The sequence below is a fragment of the Thalassophryne amazonica genome, chromosome 22 (genome assembly GCF_902500255.1).
Source record: "Thalassophryne amazonica chromosome 22, fThaAma1.1, whole genome shotgun sequence".
Taxonomy (NCBI): domain Eukaryota; kingdom Metazoa; phylum Chordata; class Actinopteri; order Batrachoidiformes; family Batrachoididae; genus Thalassophryne; species Thalassophryne amazonica.
The window spans coordinates 5,183,583-5,205,892 of NC_047124.1; the positions used below are offsets into that span (position 1 = coordinate 5,183,583).

Here is a 22,310-nt window from a genome sequence, read left to right on the forward strand (position 1 = left end):
CCGAACTGTAAGAAACCGCCTAAAGGAAATGGGATTTACATACAGAAAAGCTAAATGAAAGCCATCATTAACACCTAAACAGAAAAAAACAAGGTTACAATGGGCTAAGGAAAAGCAATCGTGGACTGTGGATGGCTGTCATTACATCATCAATAAATGCACGAGTTTACATTGATATTTTGGACACTTTTCTTATCCCATCAATTGAAAGGATGTTTGGGGATGATGAAATCATTTTTCAAGATGATAATGCATCTTGCCATAGAGCAAAAACTGTGAAAACATTCCTTGCAAAAAGACACATAGGGTCAGTGTCATGGCCTGCAAATAGTCCAGATCTTAATCCAATTGAAAATCTTTGGTGGAAGTTGAAGAAAATGGTCCATGACAAGGCTCCAACCTGCAAAGCTGATCTGGCAAAAGCAATCAGAGAAAGGTGGAGCCAGATTGATGAAGAGTACTGTTTGTCACTCATTAAGTCCATGCCTCAGAGACTGCAAGCTGTTATAAAAGCCAGAGGTGGTGCAACAAAATACTCGTGATGAGTATTAGGAGCGTTCTTTTGTTTTTCATGATTCCATAATTTTTTCCTCAGAATCGAGTGATTCCATATTTTTTTCCTCTGCTTGGTCTAAAAAAGTAACCGTTACTGACTGCCACAATTTTTTTCCCTGATTTCTTATAGTGTTTCTTAAAGCCAGAAAGTTGTCATTTGAAATGACTTTAGTTTTGTGTCATGTCTGTGATCTGCTTTTTTTCTACAAAGTTAAACAACTGAATGAACATCCTCCGAGGCCAGTGATTCCATACTTTTTGCCAGGGGTTGGTTGGTTAGTTGGTCGAGAGAGAGAGAGAGAGAGAGAGAGAGATAGAGAGAGAGAGAGAGATAGAGAGATAGATAGATAGATAGATAGATAGATCATACTTATTTTTTTTAATTGCATTACCAAAGTACCGGGTTTAATCATGGGGTACATGCTTCGGATTTTCCAACATGTTGAGGAAATCATTGCTTTTGAACTTTTTAAAAATTGCATTATGACATGAAATAATAATATAAATTTTATTATTCTTTATATAAAATTTTAATTAAAAAATTTGTCCAGTTCATGTTGGTTTTCTAATATACTAATAAATCGTGAATATTTAGGAGTGCAATGGTAAGAACATTTTCACAAGTTGAAAGATGGAATGTTCCCTCAATGAATAAAAATATTCTTTCCATTGAACAAATGGAAAACACATTATTTGCTTTATATGACACCTGAATAGAACCTTGTCATTTTATATTTTAGTTAGACAGACGGGCACCAAAGCAAGTCTACGTGCTGTAAGAATTGCTTCTTCATATAATGAACGCATTTTTACAAAAAAAAAAAAAAAAGTAGTAGAGGTGTTCAGTGGAGTTAAACATATGCAACAAGCATTAACCGTATATGGAACCAAATAGCATGGAAAAATTATGTAAGTGACACAATGGACTACTCTTCTACAGAATGGGACAAATTTTTATTTTTGTTTTGTTCCTGGGTACACAGTGTGTTTTCCTAACCTGTTATGCCTTAAATAAATAGAAAATAGCTGTTATTCCACAGAAACGTTGCTTCTGTGATCGGGACAATGATATTTTGAAATTTGTCTGTTTTCAAGAATATTTTCGATTCGCCTTCACTACTACTGAGTAGTCTTCTAGAATATTCTTTAACTGCTAGAACCGTCCAGAATTTTCTAGAAGTTTCCAGAATTATCTAGAAATTTCAAGAAACTTTTAGAACTTTCTAGAACGTTAAAATAAAATCAAAGTTTGTGCTGAATGTAGTCATTTTTCCATAGACTTTAGACATAAGCAGTTGAAATATAACACTTAGAAGATCTATTTAGATGTATAAATGCAGTAAATGATTTCACTGAAACACAAATATCAAAGACCCCCCCCCCCAAAAAAAGCCATGTTTTTCTGGATGTTTACCACAGCTTTCAAGAATTTTATGGTTTGTTTGTTTGAGCATTTTAACGTATCTTGGGGCCACATTTTGACCAAAAACAGAGTTTGAGGCAAAGGTTAAAAGTGACATTTATGATTTTTTTTTAATGGACCAGTGATGCAAGATGATTTGGTTCTATGACACTGGTTTTATGACACCATATGATATTTGAGACATGGTACGATGGGGGTAACCAAAAAGGAAACATGCGCTCCTCAATCCACTTTAAATCACAAATTAAATTCTCAAAATTGCTCTGTGTTTATTAGCATAATGTCATGAGATTAGGGTTCAGTCTTCAGTTACATTAAAAAAATAAATAAAAATACAGCATTACCCAAGCTGCTTCACTATTTTTGTTAAATAAGCCTGTTTGACACCATTGCACAAAGGTTTTAAAATCACAGCTATAATGGCCATTAGCAGCATTTGCTTTCTGAAACTATGTTTCTACCTTTTCACTTGTTTTATTTCATTATAGTTTTATTATTTTAATTTAATCTAATAAAGACTTATGAGCAGAACCGTTTTTAAAACAAGCAAAGCAGTTTTTAAAACTGCTCCATATTAGCTTGCTAAGCTAACTGGCTTAGCAAGCCACTGTAGCACCTGGGCTATTTTAGCTTAATCACCATTCACTTAATAAATTACAAAAAATACTCAAATTTAATAAAACAACAACTGACTGCAAATAATTCCGAAGTCTTTCTGGAGCTGTTTGTTAATCTGTAGAGGAGGATGTTAATGGATTACATATGTGAGCAGAAATGACTTGTGTGTTGTGAATTTGCAAGAAAATGTTTACTAAATATGAACATTTATATAAATCGCTCGAGTGAAATTCACTAATAAGGTTCACTGACGTAATTTGCGGCAATTGGTACAAAATTCACTCAGAAAGTTTGCTGTCAAAACGCCTTTTACTCAGAATGTTTATGCTCAACACTGAATTTAAAAATGAAGAATTTTGATGCATTACAAATTCTGAGATTACAACTAGGACTATGCTTTTATAAATCCTGTATATAGTAAGTATTTTAGATTTTTCACACAATTAACATCAAATAAGAATGAGGTCACTATTTACAGAAAAACAAACTTTACAAAATGAAGAACTGCAAAAAATTTAATCCTTCAATTCAGTTAATGTATAATTTAAAAAGATACTTTCATTAACTGACTTCTGTACAGCAATAAATTCCATCTCCGATGTTTTCAGTGTTGATGTGATTTCTGTAAAAAGTTACAAGCTCATTCACAGAGTTGTCTTTTCTATACTCATCTCCTCAAAGAAACAAGAAATAATAAACTATAATAACAATTATAGAATGAAGTTTGACTCAAGTTTTGTCAGATTTTACTTTTTTCAGTCAGTGCAGCGTCTGAAGAAGTAAAAGTAGTAATCAGTGAAGAGCGCCCCTGCGTAGCGATAGTCAGTACTGCAATCTGCTTGACCCTGAAAAGACAATTAAAAACAGTTATTTTCAGGGAAAAAAAGCTTGACAATTCTTGTAATTTGAAGGGGCCAACATTTCTAAATCTCTCCATACATTTTTTTCAAACCATTAACAGATGCTATAACAACAAGCATGAAGAAGTTTAAAATCTGAGATCGCTGTGGTTCTCTGAATGTTTAAGGAGGCTATGATTTGGGAAAAACTGGAGGGGAAATTATGTTTGAATGGACAGCTTTCAGGCCACAGTACAGTTGACATGTTATGTAAATTTGCAGTTTTTTCAAAAACTGTTCAATAGCTTACTGATTTAAATAAAACTACAGTCAATCCTGAACAATTATTTGGTTAATCTTGCAAAAGATGATTAAAAAACAATAAAACTGATGACATGTTTGATCACCATTTCAGCTGCACTGTGCCCATGACTCAGTTTTGGCAGTTGCCAAACCCTCGGTTGCAAAGCATTAACTTTTTTTGTGGGCTCAAGGATTTCTAAGTGTGTCGTTCTTGTGTCTTACAGCCACTGTGGAGCGGAAGTGATAAGAACTGTGATAGAGATGAGCCACGTGGAGAGGCCACTCGTGTTCTCCCTGCAGGTAGACAGCAAGAAAAATAAATTAATTACATATATACACATATATCAACACATTACATTAGATTAGATAGAACTTTATTGATCCCTTGGGAAGACTTCCTCAGGGAATTTGAGGTTCCAGCAGCATTATATAGCAGCACACAGGGTAAGAAGCACACAGTATCAAAAGTGAAAGAAAAAAGAAATATGAAAGTCACAACTACAAGTACATATTCGTCAATGAAACATCAAACATATGTGACTCAGATGTAAAATGTTGCGAATGTTATTAAACATTTGAAACAGCTTCTGTTTTGAAGAAGGTCTTCGTGATATCTACCTGGTCATCTTGTTTAGTCAAAGATGTCACGCGAGTAACTTTTCCAGTACGGAATTTAGCTTGAGAAATTCAAAACTCTTGTTTTTTGGCCCGGCTGTCTGAAAAGCTGTTCTACTTGTCCCTAACAGTTGGCCAAGCATTAATATCAAACCCTTATGGACTACCCACCTGTGTGTTGGACGGGTATCTGGTTCCAGTGACTGTGTTGATATCGAGAAGAGCAGAACATTCCGCGGACTCATCCAGACCACACAGATAGACCACCAGCAGCTCTGTCGAACTGCACAGAAATACGACCTCATTCTTAATTAGAGTTGGAGTCCATTTAGAGGTTCCCTGTGGGATCAGGGTAGAACTAGAACTCACTTCATGGTCAGGGTGACTCTCATGTTGACCGGGACAAACTGGCTGATGGGAACTCTGTAGACGTATCTGCCGGGTCTGAAGGAAACAAAGCATCATCACAAGATGGTGTGGCAACGCACGTGATCCAGCCTGGCTAAAACTGGGAAACTTAACGTTATACGCGTATTTTGGGGCAGATTTTTAGAAAATGTATTTTTAACCTTGCCGTTGGGGTACAGCGGAGTTCAGCCATTTCTCACTTACCCACAGTCGTCTCTGAGACAATATCTGCTGTCGATCAGGTGCTGGTTCTCTTTGATCACGAATGAATGAATGGTTGTGTTCGTCCCTGGTTTACATACAGAGACAAACACACCGAAGTTTGTATGTCAGACACAGCAGGCCACAGGGGGCAGCACTGAGTTATTCAGTGTTGCCATGTTCGCATGTTTTAAAGAATTTCAAAGCAGGCTGGATGTGCCAATTACGGCTGGGGAGCCGGAAATTGCCATAAAATCTATTCAAACAGGGAAGTGCCCCAGTCCAGATGGGTTCCCACCTGAGTTTTTAAAGATATTTTCTAATCAATTGATCCCACATTTACTTAACATGTACAATTAATCTTTAGGTAGGTACCCTCCCTCAATCATTAAGATCAGCAATCATATCCCTTATAGCGAAAAAGGATAAGGATCTGGAAAATTGCGCATCTTACTGCCCCATAGCTTTGCTTAATGATGATGTAAAATTTTTAGCTAAAGTCTTGGCATTAAGAATATAAAATGTTTTACCTCAGTTAATCTCTGCTGACCAAACAGAGTTTATAAAAAATAGATATTCTTTCTTTAATATTTGCAGGTTATTTAACATAATTTATGGTGTACCTAGCTCCTCATCTCCTGAAATAATGTTAATGGATGCTGAAAACGTTTTTGATAGGCTTGAATGGGATTACCTGTTTTATGCTCTTAGAAAGTTCAATTTTGGTGAACAATTTATAAATTGGACAAGACGGACTCTATACCAACCCCTTAGCATCAGTTTGCATGAACGGGCTATACTCAACAGCATTTCCTATCTCTTGCGGAACTAGGCAAGGTTGCCCCCTGTCACAGTCACTCACAGTCTCCAGCGTTTTTCAGCTTGTCGCACAGTTTCTGGTTGTGTTCGTCTACGAAAGAGAAACAAATCACAAAAATCAGTGTCACATTAGCTCCACTAGGTGGTGCTGTGGTAAAATTACAAAGTGCTCAGTCCTCATTAATGTGGGACACCGTCCACAGAACCACAATCCCACAGACAGAAATGTCAAACCACCGAACTCCGATAGTTTGCATTTAACAGCTTGTTTGTAAGATAAATTATGATTATCTGGTTTGACGTCGTTACCTATCAGATCAGGATCAGGATCAGGATCTTCCGCTCTGCTGGACTCGCTCGAGGTATTGTTATAACTGCCATTTCTTCCTGCTGATGAAGGACAGCAGTACTTCTGCTGACAGTACAGAAGCTGACAGAAGTCCACATCTGGGGGTGTGGAGTCCGGTGGGTCAAGAGAGCCAGTGGGTGGAACTACAGGACACAAATCAGGATTTAGAAGGGGGTGTGCAATAATTAAATAATTATTGCACACTTTCTGTAAATACTAGAAACTTCATTTCATTTCTCAAATATCAGTGTGTCTGCTATATGACAGATTTAACTGAAATTTCTGATCCAATCATCCAATGATTTATAAAGGAAAATTATGGAAATCATTAGGGGCATCCGAACTTTTACATACAACTGTATATGCAGTTTGTTATAGTTCTGTGTCTAGAGAAAGAGCCGTATGTAGCTGAGGTGTCCACTCAGTGTGGGAGAGTGAGCCCCCCCCCCATCAGAGAACAAACGAATACCCCCCCCAACACACAATTTCAACATCTTTGTGTTTTTCTTTTTATTCTTTTACAAGTTAAACACATTTTAAATTTGTGTGTTTTAAGGAACTGTCTATGCATTTATACATTTTACAGCCTTTGTAAACATTTTAAACATTTTTAAGGAACTTTCTATCCTTTCACACATTTCACACCCTTTTCAAACATTTTAAACATGTTCTTAAAAACTTTCTATTCTTCTATCTTTACCTTTTGTCATATTTTCAGCATAGTTTTTTAAAACATAAATAATATGAATTAATCTTTTATACATATTTAGTCTCTCATCTCACCTCTGGTTTATTGTGACTGAGTCTGGGTCTTTGACGCACACAGGCGGCTGATGTGTTGATGCACTGTGGAGGAGCAAATGAAGATTGTCCTCTACTTTCTTCTTTTTTTGGTTGTCCCAAACTCTGTCTTCTCACTGGTAGATTTATGCAGTAAAAATTTATCCATTTTGCTCCTGGCATGTTAACTAACAAAGTTTTCTTTTTCCCCCTTCTTATTTTGTTGGTTAACAGTGTTTACAGTTATTTTTTGCTCCACCCCCGAACAACTCTGGCGTCCCCCCAGGGGGTCACGCCCCACCATTTGAAAACCACTGCTCTAAAGGATCCTCTTGATTATTCACAATTGAAAGTTGTGTTTGTCAGGAAAAATTTTGTTCTTCCAAATTTTCATATCTTAAAACTCAAGAACTGTACAACTCTCAAAGTCAAAGTTTTTGTGCATTAATACTGGGAGGACAAAGCTCCGTGCGCCAAAAAAAAAAAATCATTTATTTCTGACATTTATAAATGCTGTTTTTTTGTTTGTTTTTTACAGAATTTTGGCCTTCAAGTAGGAAATGTACCAGAAGCCCTGAAATGCTCACATCGCCCTCTAGATGGTGACAAAAGTTGCTCGAATGTGCAGCATGGTCTCAACTGTTTGTTTATTTATTTAAGAAGTTAACTTATGGTGAAATTAAGACAAACAAAAATCAAATCAACTTACAGCTGTGTCCCTGAACTTATGGGCAACTTACATGTTTCAATGATTAATATTGTTACACTACAAAAGGATTATGACCATGTGACAAACACACGTCGTGAATTATGTAATGAAAACATGAATGTTGCTCTGGCCTCTATATTTATTTAAACATTTATTACGAAACCAGGATAATGAGGAGCTTTTGCAAGACTTTATTGTGTGTCGACAAATAAATGATGAAAATCTTCACCAAGCAGATTTTTTTTGGGGGGGGCGGGGGGGTAGATGGGTAGACAGATGCACTTCAATAATAATCATATAAGACTGTGACACCTGTGATCAGCTTCTCACAGACCCTGAACGAGGAGCCGAGGGCGATGATGTTTGGCGTTGTGGCGCCGTACTTTACCTGTGCTGGTTCCCGCCGTCGTCTGCACAGGAAACACGCTGCCGTTACTGAAAGACAGAATGAGGAAAAAGAACAAATACATTAAGTGTTAAAGACGTAGTGAGGATAATTACTAGGAAAGCTCAAATCTGCCAAAAACTGAACAGACCTGCACCAGTGGATTGCAGCTTTGACTTAAATATGAAATATAATAAAAATCATAATAACACAACGTCATCAGCATCAATCCTGCCACAATTTAAATGTCAGTGTAACGGAACTTCTGCCCCAAATTTCACTTGTTCTTCCATCACTGGATCTGAAACGAACTGAACACTTTGTATTTGTTGTGAATTATTGCTTCTTCCTGTTGATGCATTGATCACGGCACCATTTTTCCTGGAAACATTTGTGAAATCGTGCTACCAGACGAACAATCCAGGATGGCCTTGTGACCTTGGTGAAGGTACCAAAGTACCAAAAAGAGAAGATGGAATTTCCGTGATAAACGTGACAATATGATGAATTCGGTGAGTACAAAACAGATCAGGGTTTTGGATCACAAACAAACTTAAGATTAGAACCAATAAACACGCTTCAAATATTTCACCTGCTTACCTGTGTCCAGAAAAGTCGACATTTTCCTCCTTTAGCGTCAGCAGGTACAGAGCGGTGATGAAGATCACGCTGTCAACAAAAACACTTCTGTTTAGGAAGATCTCACACGTTCTACAGTCTGCAAGAAAAGTCTTACAGCTGCCAATAAGGCACCACATTTTACAGACTATAAGTCGCAGGTTTTTTTTTTGTTTTTTTTTTGCTATCGGGCGTTCCTGTGACGTTTATTCTGAAGTGACTTGTTTGTTAAAAAAACAGGAGTGTAATGGTGTACAGACGGTTTCATTTTCACTGCTGTGAACACAAGAAATACAACAGAGAAGATATTTAACCTATGTGTGTTCTTTTTTGTATAACATGACGAAATAGTCTTCCCAGATTGTTAAAGAATGGTTTTTTTCCCCACTGAAATTGTGAAATATATATCAAAATGTAGCTCAGAATCCACTGTCAAAATGAGGACTTCTGTTTTTTGGGGGGGGTTTTTTGCAACCGTCATCAGCAATCAGAGGAGCCTCTTCAGCCACAGACTGCTCCTTCCCAAGTGCAGGACCATCAGACTGTACAACTCCTCACTCAGGGGGAGGAGGAGTAACAGAAAGACAGAGGACGGGAAGGAGAGGAACAGTAAGAGCCAGTAAACCAGTAGCGAGCAGTATTTCTGGTATTTATATTTGCAAATTGTTTTTTACTTTCACTTTTGATACGCTGTGTGCTTCTTACCCTGTGTGCTGCTATACAATGTTGCTGGAACCTCATTCTCCCTGAGAGAGTCTTCCCAAGGGATAAATAAAGTTCTATCTCATCTAAACTAATCAATACAAACAGGCTATTGGACAACATTTACTTTAATTCCACCTGATCTGCATCGGATCATCTCAGGCTCAGTATTTAAACTCTGTTCCTCCTCAGCGTTCAGCAGATCGGTCTCTCTCTCTCCGTCTCCCTCTCTCTCCCCCTCCCTCCCTTTCTCTCTCTCTCTCTCTCATCTGACCGCCGTTTTTGCCTGTTGACGTCACCTCGCACATTTAAAGCGTGATAAATGTGGTGACATCATAAAACGTAGCGTTCCAAACATCACGATTCCACTAATTAAACAGCTGGAGAAGCAGAACTGTTTTGGCGGGAAAGCAAGTAGATGAGTACAGGTGCATGATGGGACATCTTGTCTCACCAAACAGCCATGGTGGCCAGCAGGGTGAAGACGCTGGCCCGGAAGACTTTGTGCTTCGAGCAGCGGCTGTTCCGCTGAGTCCAGCTGTCCTGTTGGACCTTCGCGGTCTTTTTGGTCTCTGAAGTCTGCGACGTTGACGCGCTGCTGCACTTCTTCACTTTTCTGTTGGAGAAAAAAAATGGTTTTGGTTTATCGATGACTGTGACATCAAAGAAGTTTTTTTTTTTTTTTTTACTTCCAGAGCGCCGCCCCCCCCCCCCCACACACACTTTTTTAAATGTATCTGGTTTAATAGATGCAGTGTGGGGAAAAAAAATGCATTTTTATTTTTTCAAATGATATTACAGCAGCATCACTTTGTGACCTTTAACCCACTTTGTGACCTATGACCCTTTGACTTTGGCGACGAAGACCTGTACCCAGTGGAGCGCAGACTTCCCGTCAGGCTCTTCAGTTTGGCCAGCCGGCTGTTTAAGACCTCCAGCTCCTGGATGCGGGTCTCCAGGTTGTCTGTGAGCTTTGACAGTTGTTGCACCGCGCCAACGTTCTCCATGAAGATCTGCTCCTGGAGGAAGAGGACGGCATCAGATAAATACGTGGAAACTGCAGGGGGGAAAAAAAAAAACCTGCACTGTAGTGTGCTTCTACAACTAAACCTCATGGGAACTGTAGTTGCAATGAGTACCGGGGTTAACAGTGTAAAAAACAAACTAAATATATTTAATTAGACCAGCGAGTCCAAGGTCTCCTTTCCTCACTCACAGCCTCCAACCTTCAAACAGGTTTAAATATGAACTCTCTGAAATGCCAAAGAAAAAGAACAAGCGAGCATATAAGTTCTAAACTGAAAGTGGTCATATTTTAACAAGAAGTCATACCTTGTCCACCATGAGGAAGTTGGGAATCTTCTCACCGTCAGAACAGGTGACGTCACCGACTTCCTTCACCGCTGACGGCAGCAGCTCCTTCACCTCCTGAGCGATGATACCTGAAATATTAATGGACGGAATTCTTAACATTCAAACACTAATATTCCCCAATGTTACGACACGCCCAGTATTCTAATAATGCGGCCTATTACCTGTGTGATGGGTGTGGTCTTTAACCTACATGGTGGGCGTGGCCTGTGAAAGTTCTATTGAGTCTTGTGCATAAACTATCTGATGGGTGTGGCTTTTTTACCTGTCCAGCAGGTGTAACTTTTGCCTGTCTGGTGGGCGTGGCAGCTCTTTACCTGACTGGTGGGCGTGGCTCTTTACCTGTCTGGTGGGTGTGGTTTATCCCCATGGTTGTAGCAAACTCTGGTTTATAGTCAAACTCGACGAGTCTCATTTGAGTGATTCTCTTCAGCTGTTGCTCTGAGTCCACCTGACAGATTCATGAACTTTTGTGAGAAACTTCAGAATCCAAAACTGAAAGTGAGTTTGAGATTTTTCAAATTAAATTACAAGTGAGGCTGGACTTTTTATTTTACCTTCATAACTGATGTGCTGGACCGAGTTTCTTTTCATCTCACCTCTTGTATGTTCTGTTTTGCACGACGGTCAGATGGTTGAATGACGGCGCCCATCACTTTGGCGTTGCCGCAGACGACCAGCGCCTCGTCAGGGTTGTCTGTGTTAATGCCCACCCGCCCCTGACATACCAGGGTGTCCTGCATCACTCCACGTTGCCACAAGGTGTCCCCGTCCAGCTCAAACTGGCCAGGGTTGGATGCCTGCAGAGGAAAAAAAAATGTCAGAAATTGTAAGTTTCATTACAGGGTCACTTGAAACTATTCATTCATTTTCTGCCACTTATCCAGGTCTGGCAGACTAAGCAGCTCCACCCACACTTCCCTATCCTCAGCCTAACTCTTTCTGAGAGAATCCTGAAGTGTTCCCAAACCAGCTGGGAAATGTAATCCCTCCAGCGTGTCCTGGGTCTTCCCCGAGACCTCCTCCCAGTTGGACGTGAAAATAATTAACCTTTTTTGTAATCTGAAACCTGATGCAAATACTGGTTCCATCGGAAAGAAAGTTGTTTCAGTGTCATGAAACCAGGAACAAGAGGACTCAACCCCTGGGAGAACTCGGCCCGGGTTAAGAACTCGGCCTGGGGCAGATCCAGTTCATACCTGAGACCGAGTTCCCATCACACTAATTACTCCTTATTCCTATTTGATCTGCGCGAGATTACTTTGGGTTACATACTGAGTAACCGATTCGGTAGCTGTTACTAACTGCGTCGACCTCCCAGTGTAAGTCACAGCAATTGTCGACTACGAAATTCACGACTGAAGTTGTTCCAGTTGTAAATAAGGAGTAAGAGGTTTCAAAGTCTCTGGATGGTGTCTTGTTTTTTTCGATATTCACCCTGACGATGATTCTCTCAGACACCAACGCTGTTAGGAGGAAAGTCTCATCCCTCACGGCAGCATACAGTCCGACCACCATCTGGAAATACCTGCAAAGACATTTCCACAGTTAACACGTTGGGCGTGTGTCATTAGTCCCAACCAGAACCTGGACTCAGACGCACCTTTGGTCGGGGTTGGGCTTGCCTTTCTTTCTCATGTTGTTGTTGGTCACCTCACTGAAGTGCAGTCGGCCGAGCGTTACTTTGGTGATCTTTCCACCAGGTAGGCTGACCCTGGGGGATCAGAATGTTACCGTTTAATCACGGCGAAGACGTCGTCATAACGCCACACATACGCCAGTTCAAAGCTGCTCACCTGACTGAGTGGAACGGCTTCTTGCTGCGGTCGGGCTGCGACTGCTCAAGGGTCACCTGGTGACTCGCATCCTCCAACTGTTGGACAAGTGATGTTTTGTCAGATATGCAACGCCCCCTGCAGGCTGTGTTTCCCACAAGATTCAATGACTTTCATATTTTCTGGTGAATAAAGTTCCGTTTATGAGACAAATCAGTTTTGTTATGTTTTATCCACGAGTTATTCTGTTCTCGTTTACTGTCCCGATAGTCCTCCTATGGGGACAGTAAATAACGACTTTTCCTCTTTTTTGTGCAGACAGAAGTCGCACCAAATGCTAGGATTAGACCTGCAGTTAGTTCCTAGTCCTGCTCTTGTGGACCACTGGTACCTCGTAGTTTCCATCTCTTCCATCTTTTACCAACACCTGATGAGTTACACCAAGTGAGAACAACTCATCAAGACTGGGACACCAAAATCTGGAACAGCACAGGTGCAGGATCAGGTGCAGGACCAGGTGGAAACTAGGAAGTAATGGGTGACTCAAAAGACCAGAGCCACAGAGTACCAAATTAACTTGAGGTGTTTAAGTGTTACGTGTTGGGGAAACAGCTGCAGCATCTTAAACGCACCTTAAAACCAAACACCTTGATCAGGAAGTGATCCAGCTCCTGAGGGCCGCCCGGCGTCCTGATGTATCGCGGCTCACCGGCAACGCCAATGTGAACAGTGACCTGGAAGTGGTTCTTCTTCTGGCAAACGAAGGCATCATCAGCTGCAGAGTAGTTGAAGCCTTTGTCCGTGTCCACGTGGTAGTCAGGAGGAGACCTGCAAGTGCAAAAATACCTTTTATTCAACTCTGGTGTTTTTGACTTTTTGGATGTTGTTGGACGTTTTTTCAAAGATGTCATCTTGTTCGACAAATTCTCTCCCAGAGGTTTTCAGGACCTCCTGATAATTTTTTGTTTTCTTTTTGTCCTTTTTGTAAAAATTGGTTGACCCAACTCTCATCACTGCTAACTTTTCTCTCTAGCTACATACCGCCGGCATGGTGACCATGTGACGTGATGTCATATATCCACTGAGTCATGATCATTCTTCTGGTATGTGGACTGAGCCTGGTCACCAGCGAACAAGTGAATGTGACAGAGTGAATGCAGAGATTCTGGTGCAGTGACAGCAGACTGCTGTGGTTAAAGTATGCAAGCTAATAAACAGTGCAGCGTTTCATTTAACAATTTGAAGGAACCCTTGACATAAACTATCAATCACATCAACACCACAAAGAACAAGAAGTGACATCAACAAACAAGTAGAACAGACACCATAGGAATGTTTTAAATATGTCACAGGCATGGAGATCCTTTAAAGAACCGTGGAGCAGAACTACGGAAGTCCTGCAGAGAACCGTGGAGCAGCACTGCGTAAACCCTGCAGAGAACTGAGGAGCAGAACTACGGAAGCTGTGTAGAGAACCGAGGAGCAGAACTACGGAAGCCGTGCAGAGAACCGAGGAGCAGAACTACGGAAGCCGTGCAGAGAACCGAGGAGCAGAACTACGGAAGCCGTGCAGAGAACCGAGGAGCAGAACTACGGAAGCCGTGCAGAGAACCGAGGAGCAGAACTACGGAAGCCGTGCAGAGAACCGAGAAGCAGAACTACGGAAGCTTTGCAAAGAACTGTGGAACCTTTGGAGAACAAAGAAATTGTGAACTGTGGAGCAGAAGAATGGGAAACTGCAAAACAGGATTACCATGAACCTGCCGGTGGAATAGAACTATGGAGAACCTGTGGGGGAAATGGATAAAACACCAGGTTACGGGTGAAGTCTTTTTTATCCTGGCACTTACAACATCTGGTAGCTGCTGTCATACAGAAGGCTCCACTCCGCCGGCCTGTACGGTTCCCAAGTCAACAGATTCATTGTGCCGCTGCAGCCCAGACCTCCACCATGAGTCCAGTCAACATCACTGCAGGATGCATCGTTTCCTGCTAACATCTCCTCAGAGCCAGATCTCCTCCTCTTCTTCGAGTCTGGCTCCATGGAGGAGCTGAAACCAGATGAGACAGACAGAACGACATCTTAAACCAAACAGCCAATCACTGAATGATTTACAGTAGTTACCATTTTATCACATGAGCCCATAAGAGTTGCTCACCTAGTGTGCGCTGTGGAGGCGGAGCCTAAGAGACACGCTGTAGGGTGCGGGAGTAAACCTGTGTCCAGACCTGGATCTGTGCACGGAGGCGTGTAGCAGTGGGAAGATGGTCGAGGCGGAGAGGGAAGAGTGGGCGGGGCACAAACCCTGGAGCAGCTGCCTAGATTCAGGTATGGCATGTCTTCAGGTGGGCAGGGTGTATGCTGGTCCATGGGGGTGGGGGCGGGTCCAGTCGTGACGTAAGTGTTAGTGACACCTAAAGTCCTGAGCTGATTGTGGGTCAGCACAGGATGGCCGTGGGCGGAGCCTTGATGCTTAAAGCGGCAGGAGTAGGTGTCGGTAGGCTGCTGTTGTGTGTGGCTGGACCAATAGGAGGGCTCGTAGCTCATATCTGCCAGTTACGAAACGTAAAATAAACAAATAAATAAAAATCATGTGTGACATGTATAGGCGCAAAGTAAAAATTCTATGGGTTTCGTCAATATTTTTGATCCCTGGATTTGCACTAATCTCCTCAAAGAGGTGAAATATTTACAAGAGTAAACCACGCGGCTATTACACGTGACGTTACAATGACACACAAATCACTAACTGTAAGTTGTCCTCCTACCGCCTCTACGGCAAAACATTCTGTGTCATAAAACGCAAGAACTGTAAAACTCTCAAAATCGAGGTCAAAGCTCTGCCTGCCAAAAAAAATCCTGCATTTCTGACATTTATAAATGTCTTTTTTTTTTCTTGCTAAATTTTGGGTTTCAAGTAGGAAATGTACAGAAGCGCTGAAATGCTCGCATCATCCACCAGATGGAGACAAAAGCTGTTCAAATGTACGGCAAGATCGCGACTGTTTATTAATTTGAGAAGTTAACTTTTGGTGAAAATAAGACTGGCTGACAGCCAAAAATCATTTTACAGTAATCAGATTATATCCAAAAGAAAAAAATTAATAAATAAAATGGTTTCCCTAGAAACACAAATTGTTACCAACACAGATTATAGTTTTAAGGCAAGACCGGCTCATATAAATACATTTGGGTAGAAACTAGGCCAGCTAACTGAACCTAGTTAACACATAGCTCACCATGCTAGCCACTTTAGCTACTCCGCATGTAGCTAGCAAAATAAATATTCTGCTGAGGTTGTTTGTGAGCACATGTATGCTTATCATGTGTGTTCATTCTAACAGCCTGTTAAACAGTAATTCTACAAAAACAAAATCGCTGATTAGCTAGTGCTACAAGATGCTAAAGCATGCCCTGGGATTTCTTTAACATTCTCCGTTTGTTGCCAGGTTGCAATCAAAGCAACAATTAAATCATCCTCACTATTTCAGGTTTTTGGTTTAGGATGTCTGATTTTAGGCTTTGGGTGGCGGCTGCTGGGTTAAAGGTCACTTATGACCAGAAACCATAATCTCAGTTAGAACTCAGAGTGAGCCGTACCTGGGATCTGTGCGGGCGAACAGGCCTCAGACTCAGGAGGAGACTCTGGCAGAACGCTGGACCAACAAAAAACACATCAGACATGGTTTAAAAGGTTAAGAAGGTTAAGAACTGACCAGATTAAATAAACAGGATGGTGACTGTGTCCCCGCCAAGTCCTCATTCCTCATACAGGGAACTTCCCACTCGTCCTAGGACCCAGTAGTCCTAGGGTCCACTAGTCCTGGATAGGGGTTAGGGTGAACTTTAAAATCAGTTTGGGGTTGTAATATACACCTTCAAAGACGGTAGGACCAGCAGACCTTAGGACCAGTGGACTCTCCCCCTCACACATCACTGCAAGCCACCATGTCTCAGCTAAGTCCTCACACATCAAGTTTCCACAAGTGGCCGCGTATTGATACTTTGCAAGTCACCAATCACCCTTGCAAGTGTGTTCTCACCGAGTCCCCGCAAGTCACTACGTCCAAGCCAAGTTCTTGCAATTTACGATAAGTCACCAGATTTAAAGCAGGAAATTGCTGCATTCCCACAAGTGGGTGGCCCTGTACTGCCTGAATCCCCACAAGTCAATATGTCCCAGCCATGTCCTTGCAAGTCACAGTGTCCCCACAAGTGGCTATGTGTATGCAGAGTCCCAGCAAGTGCCTGTGTCCTCGTAGCTTGCAGCATCCCGGCAAAGTACCATGTCTTCAAAACGCATCACATCCTTGATGGGTTCCCTGTAACACACAGCGTCCTTCCCAAATCCACAAAACTCACTGCATCCTCATCATATTATCACAAGTCATGTGTTCCCGCAAGGTCCTTTTAATGTGTCCCCACACCGTGGCATGTCCCCACCACATCCCTATGTTATCACAAGTCCTCAGGTCGCCACATCCCCACAGTGTGTGGCAGCATCCTCGCAGGTCACCACAGGTTCCTACAGAAAGAAATTAGTACGTGGATCTTACAAGCTGTTGGGACACATGTCGTTGCTGAGGTACTGTTCCAGGATGCTTGTATCCACGGCAACATCCTGACCTGCACACAAATAGATAACCGCAACCTTCTTAGCCAGCAAGAGATACAAACTGGAGAATTTTAATTTTCATTATTTGAAAAAAAGAATTTGTTCATTTCCCTAAACAAATAAATGCAGTGCTGCCATCTCAGATTTCCGTGCGTGCATGTTCATACGATGTCATGATTTAGCATCTCGCATATATAAGGGAGCTATGTCACGGAATACGATTAGACTGATGCAGGTCTCACCACTAAAGAACTGCTGCAGGGCCTCAGTCTCGCCCAGGACGTGGACAGGCAGCCGGCCTGCGCCAGGCTCCATGCTGCCCAGCAGGGGCGCTGGAGCCAACAAGGAAGTGGGAGGCCGGATCAGATCAGGACCTGTTAATCACACGCAGATAAAACACATACCATCATAAATGTATGAATGCATATTTAGAACCATTCTAAAATATTGGACTGTTTAAAAAAATAAAAATGTGTATGGCTATGATAGAGTGATTAAGATCACACCCCCTGATTCTCACTTTATGCAGATGATGATATGTTGTGTGCAGCAACAGGACAGAGGAAGTGAAAAGTGATGTCCTTCAGTTAAAATATAAAAATTGCATTTCATGTTCTTGGCAAATTTCATATTTTTTTTTAAACATAATTAGTTTCATTTTCAGTTTACATGTCAGATTTCTTGTGCATTAATTGCACCATTATAATTTGTAGTAATTTATGGTGTCCATTTATTGCACATTTTTTTCTTAGTAGCTGTTAAGTGTATTATTTCTTATCTTATTTGCATCGTTATCGTGTTTTTTTTTTTGTTTTTTTTTTGCCAGCTTGCACTCGGCCGAGATGGACGCATTTTCTCTTCTCTCCCTCCCTCCTTATCTTTCCTGCTTCTGTGGCGTGTTGTCTGTGAGGCTCCAGTTTTTGCTCTTCTGAAAAGTGACAAAAATGGATTTGTTAAAGTGGTCTCTGAACGCAATTGACACTGTTTTTTCTACAAGACATTCAGGGTTGGAGGACCCGACCTGTCCTGCCAGGACGCATGTGATGGGCTACGTGATGGACTCGTGGAGGAGATGGCAGGTCATGTGCCTTTATACGCTGTCTGTGGAGGACGTCGAAGATGTGTATCTATTTGGCTTGGGAGTGACCGGCTTTCTGCTGTGTGGCGCGGGTATAGCGCTGGTTTACTCGAAAATTTAAAAAGTGGAGGCTGTTTTGATTGGGCCGTCCAGATTGCCCCACTTGATTGATTCGATTGAAAGGACAGTGACTGCTCAGTCGGCGGGTGTTAACTGCACGTTGGAAACCATCTCTGGGAGGATTGCAGCGCTGGAAAACCGCCTTGACCGTCAAATGACCACATTTCCTTTCTACATTCAGATGCATTGAGAGCCACTTTCAGAACTGTGGAATCTTTCAGGCGTCTGCTAATCAGACATTCATTTGGCTTCCCCAAGACAGCTGCACTTCAAGGCCGCTGCGATAAAAAACCTCCAAGAAGATTAAACACTCAAGCCTCGCTTCCCTGGTTTCCCCCTCCCTCAGCTTCTCCAGCTCTGACGTTGACTGTGAACAGTGGACTGCTCAGAGAACCCCCCTCCCTTCCAGGATTCAGTCATAGCCGTTGTTTAGCGCCAAAAAGGGCTGCTAAAGTGTTCTGATAAACTGGACTTTCAAATCTCGGCTGTCGTCCTGTGTTCTTGTTTGTCTGTGTGTTTACTGTTCTCTGTGCTGATAAGAGTTTTTTCCTCATTGTTGTGGCTTCTCGAAGGCAGCAACCTTGAGGGTTTTTTTTCTCTTCCTTACCTTGTGTGCTTTTTTATATGTGTTTATGTACCAGGCCGGCTTATGTCTGTTACGTGTGTGTTGTTTGTCTTTGGGTCGGTCATGGTTTGCTCAGCCCTGCTGTGACCTAAAGCAGGGATGTACATCTAGAGCTGGTCCCCGGGCACCTTATGGCGACTTCTGCTCCTAACTGGCAATTAGGATGGGTTAAATGCAGTAGACACAATTAATTGTGCAGGGAACATGTTCCTTTGTGCATATGACAATAAAATTCTTTTGAATCCTTGAATCATAGTTTTTTTATTATAACCTGCATTTTAAGTTATCACAATTTTTTTCTTGAATCCAATTTGGAAAAACAGTATTTTGCATAATTTAAATATTACAGGGATTGTGAGTCAAAATTCATTTATAAGTACACAATTCTTCACATCCTTTGTCAGTCATAACTTCTATAAAAATGTGTTAACTTATCTGTTGTAATAAAATAGGCTTAATTGCCACCTTTTAGAAATAAAAAAAGAATTTGATTGATACTCTGATTCTCAAGTTACTTTCAGATTTAGTCGTAATCTTGACTTGTGAACATCTTAAATTAAAAACAAACTGTAAATTTTAATATGTACATTATTATTTTTCATGTGCACATCAAAGGCACTTGATAAAATCTGATTCTGTATCATTCATGGATTGATAAATGAATTAATTGGCTATTTTGTGGCATTGTGCAAATGATCAATCAAACTGAAACATTTGTTTACAGTACAAGAACCATTGTGTAAACATGATATTACTGTCATAATCCAAACATCCAGTTTTGCTTTTGGGAAAAAAAAAAATAAAAGTAGTTGTAACTAAAACACATTTAAAACATTATGTTTATGTAAAGATGCTTTATGTTTTTCCCCCCTTTCAGTTTGTTTCATCCAACTGTACCAAAGTACAGTGAAATTTGAACACTGCAACTTTCACACAATTTAATATTCAGCAAGAGAAATTAAAGTTTTTGATCAAAACAGTCATTTGTTCTTTGACTTTTTTTTTTTTTTTTTTTTTGAAGAACCGTATCCATGTTAGGTTTAATTTTTATAAAGACCGGTTCTGTGTGGCAGGTCCAGACTTTAAGTCATGCTGGGTTACTTTCTGGATCACCTGATCTGGATTCTGTTGTGGACTCGGATTTGGATCCGCAGGACAAAATGGTTCTTCGGTCTTTTAGGAGTTTGTTGGCGCTCACCTGTCGGGCCTTCTCAAGGTGTCCTCCAGCAGCTGGCGTTGATCAGCGACTAATCCAACAAGCGGCTCAGTCTCAGGTCCAGTCTATGTGCGAGGGTGGGAACCATCTTCGGAGATCCTCTGGGTACCTGATCGTGGTTTCTGCTGAAATTTAGGCTTTTTGGAGTGAGTGTTGTTGGTGGCGTCTGCGTTGATCGTCTGTCGGCTGAACTTTGAGCTTTGGACAGGAAACATTAGGCAGGTCTGAGAGAAGCCATAAACCACCAACCCTCCTGAAAGAGAAAACAAAGACACTGAGGATTTCTGTAGACCCGCTCAGTCTGTACTTTGTCTTTAATAAAATTCTTTAGTGACCATCGGACTAAATGTTGACTGTGTGTGATGTTAGAAACCAGCGGAACGATTAGAAAAAGTCATTTTGCAGCAGGAGTGTTTTGAATGTCGAGTGTTACGTATTTTATCATTTCCATCCTACGATAATCAGTGATTGTGCTGCAGTAAAGGAACATCCAGGTTGGACAGGTGAGCTCGACTTTTTTTTGTTTGTTTAAGAACACTTCATTTATTTCCTAGCAAAATAAATAAATAAATAAAAATCCACATTCTGGGGCAAACAGAACAATCTGGAGCTCAGTGCCCTCAAGACACTGAAGATAACTGTTGACTTCAGGAAGAACCCAGCCCCGGCCAACTCCGTCACCCTGTTTGACTCCCCGGTCCCTATTGTAGAGTCTTTCCGTTACCTGGAGATCACCATCACTCAGGACCTCCAGTGGGAGCTGAATGTCAGCTCTCTCACAGAGAGCACAACAGAGGATGTAGTTTCTGTGGCAACTAAGGAAGTTCAACCTGTCAAACAATGATGGTGAACTTCTACACTGCCATCATTGAGTCATAATCTCCACTGCCTGGTACGTTGCTGCCACTGCTAAGGACAGGAGCAGATTGCAGCGCATCATCCACGTAGCAGAGGTGATCGACTGCAATCTGCCATCCCTACAGGACCTGTACACCTCCAGGACGCTGAGGCAAGCAAGGAAGATCCCTCTCACCCAGGACACAAACTTTTTGTCACCCTCCCCTCTGGCAGGAGGCTGAGGTCCATTAGGACTAAAACCTCAAGACACACAAAAAAAATCCACAGCTAGACTAATAAATAATGCCAGAGACCCCCACTTACCCTGCCACCCACCACTCCCACACAGCATGATCATCCCTGCACTGAAAGGTACTGTACATCTGAAGACCTTTGCACAGCCCCATTCCACTAGGGTATATTTATTTGACAGTGCACATAATTTTGCTTGACAAATTCGATTCTCATTCTAAAGAAAACCACCACCAAATGAGTGATGTTCCAAAGGTGACCACATGAGGGAGCCATTTAGAAGTCATCTCCAACAATCAAGTGCATCAGTTCAACTGCACCTCGATCAAAACTCCTTTTTTGTTCCTAAAATCATTCAGCTTCTACTTTTTCCCCTCTTTATTAAGAGTTGCCTTTGATCAGTGATCTGAAGCAAGACTTGTGCCTTGATCACAATTTGTCTCAAGATTTATCCAGCTCTTTCTTGGTCCAAGTTTGACCCTCCCACCAGATTTTATTGATAACTTCATATTTTTTAGATTCCTGCTGATCGACATCTCAATGAAGGGAAGACAAGCACAAACATGTGTGTGTGTGTGTGTGTGTATATAACATCCATGGTTAAATAAATACATGCAATTTACATAAATGTCACTATAGTGATTCAGAAGCACAGCTTTTTGCATATCTCAAATCAGAAGTTTCCTATCAAGTCACTCCTTTAAATGGTCAATCTAACAAAAAAAAAAAAATCATAATTGCACTTTAAATTTACAAAAATTGTTACAAATTTGAAAAATTTAAAGTGCTTGTCATAATAAAACAAGTATTTCCATTTAAGCTTCACCTTTAAAAAACAAGTTGATTGAAGTGGAATTTCTAATATCACCATGAAAACTGTCGCACACAGTAGAAACACGCAAAGGCTGTAAAACTCACACACGTCTTCTTAACCCTGAAGGTGGAGCGCAAGCGCTCCTGTAGCCAAGACCTACAACAAACATTTCTACGAGAATTTAAATGTTTCACTTTTCATATGAATTACCGAAGACGTTATTGGAAATTCTTTAAAAAAAAAAAAACAAGTTATAGTAACACTTGGTCAAAGACTAGAATG

The 22,310-nt window shown here is 41.2% G+C and overlaps 1 protein-coding gene across 1 annotated transcript; it reads right to left on the minus strand.

Moving 5' to 3' along the window:
* Nucleotides 1-2,839: 2,839 nt before the first annotated feature.
* On the minus strand, nucleotides 2,840-17,459 carry LOC117503897 (myelin regulatory factor-like protein). The gene is made up of 23 exons (XM_034163183.1): nucleotides 17,329-17,459; nucleotides 17,028-17,097; nucleotides 16,072-16,127; nucleotides 14,630-15,020; nucleotides 14,321-14,521; nucleotides 13,103-13,298; nucleotides 12,492-12,568; nucleotides 12,299-12,409; nucleotides 12,133-12,223; nucleotides 11,295-11,495; nucleotides 11,038-11,146; nucleotides 10,657-10,766; nucleotides 10,198-10,343; nucleotides 9,779-9,940; nucleotides 8,605-8,673; nucleotides 8,008-8,054; nucleotides 6,091-6,273; nucleotides 5,825-5,872; nucleotides 4,966-5,050; nucleotides 4,723-4,797; nucleotides 4,525-4,636; nucleotides 3,961-4,032; nucleotides 2,840-3,441 (listed from the first exon to the last, which is right to left on the minus strand). The coding sequence occupies exons 1-23, from the start codon at nucleotides 17,399-17,401 to the stop codon at nucleotides 3,352-3,354; spliced, it is 2,775 nt and encodes a 924-aa protein (XP_034019074.1). The 5' UTR covers nucleotides 17,402-17,459; the 3' UTR covers nucleotides 2,840-3,351.
* Between the last annotated feature and the right edge of the window lie 4,851 nt (nucleotides 17,460-22,310).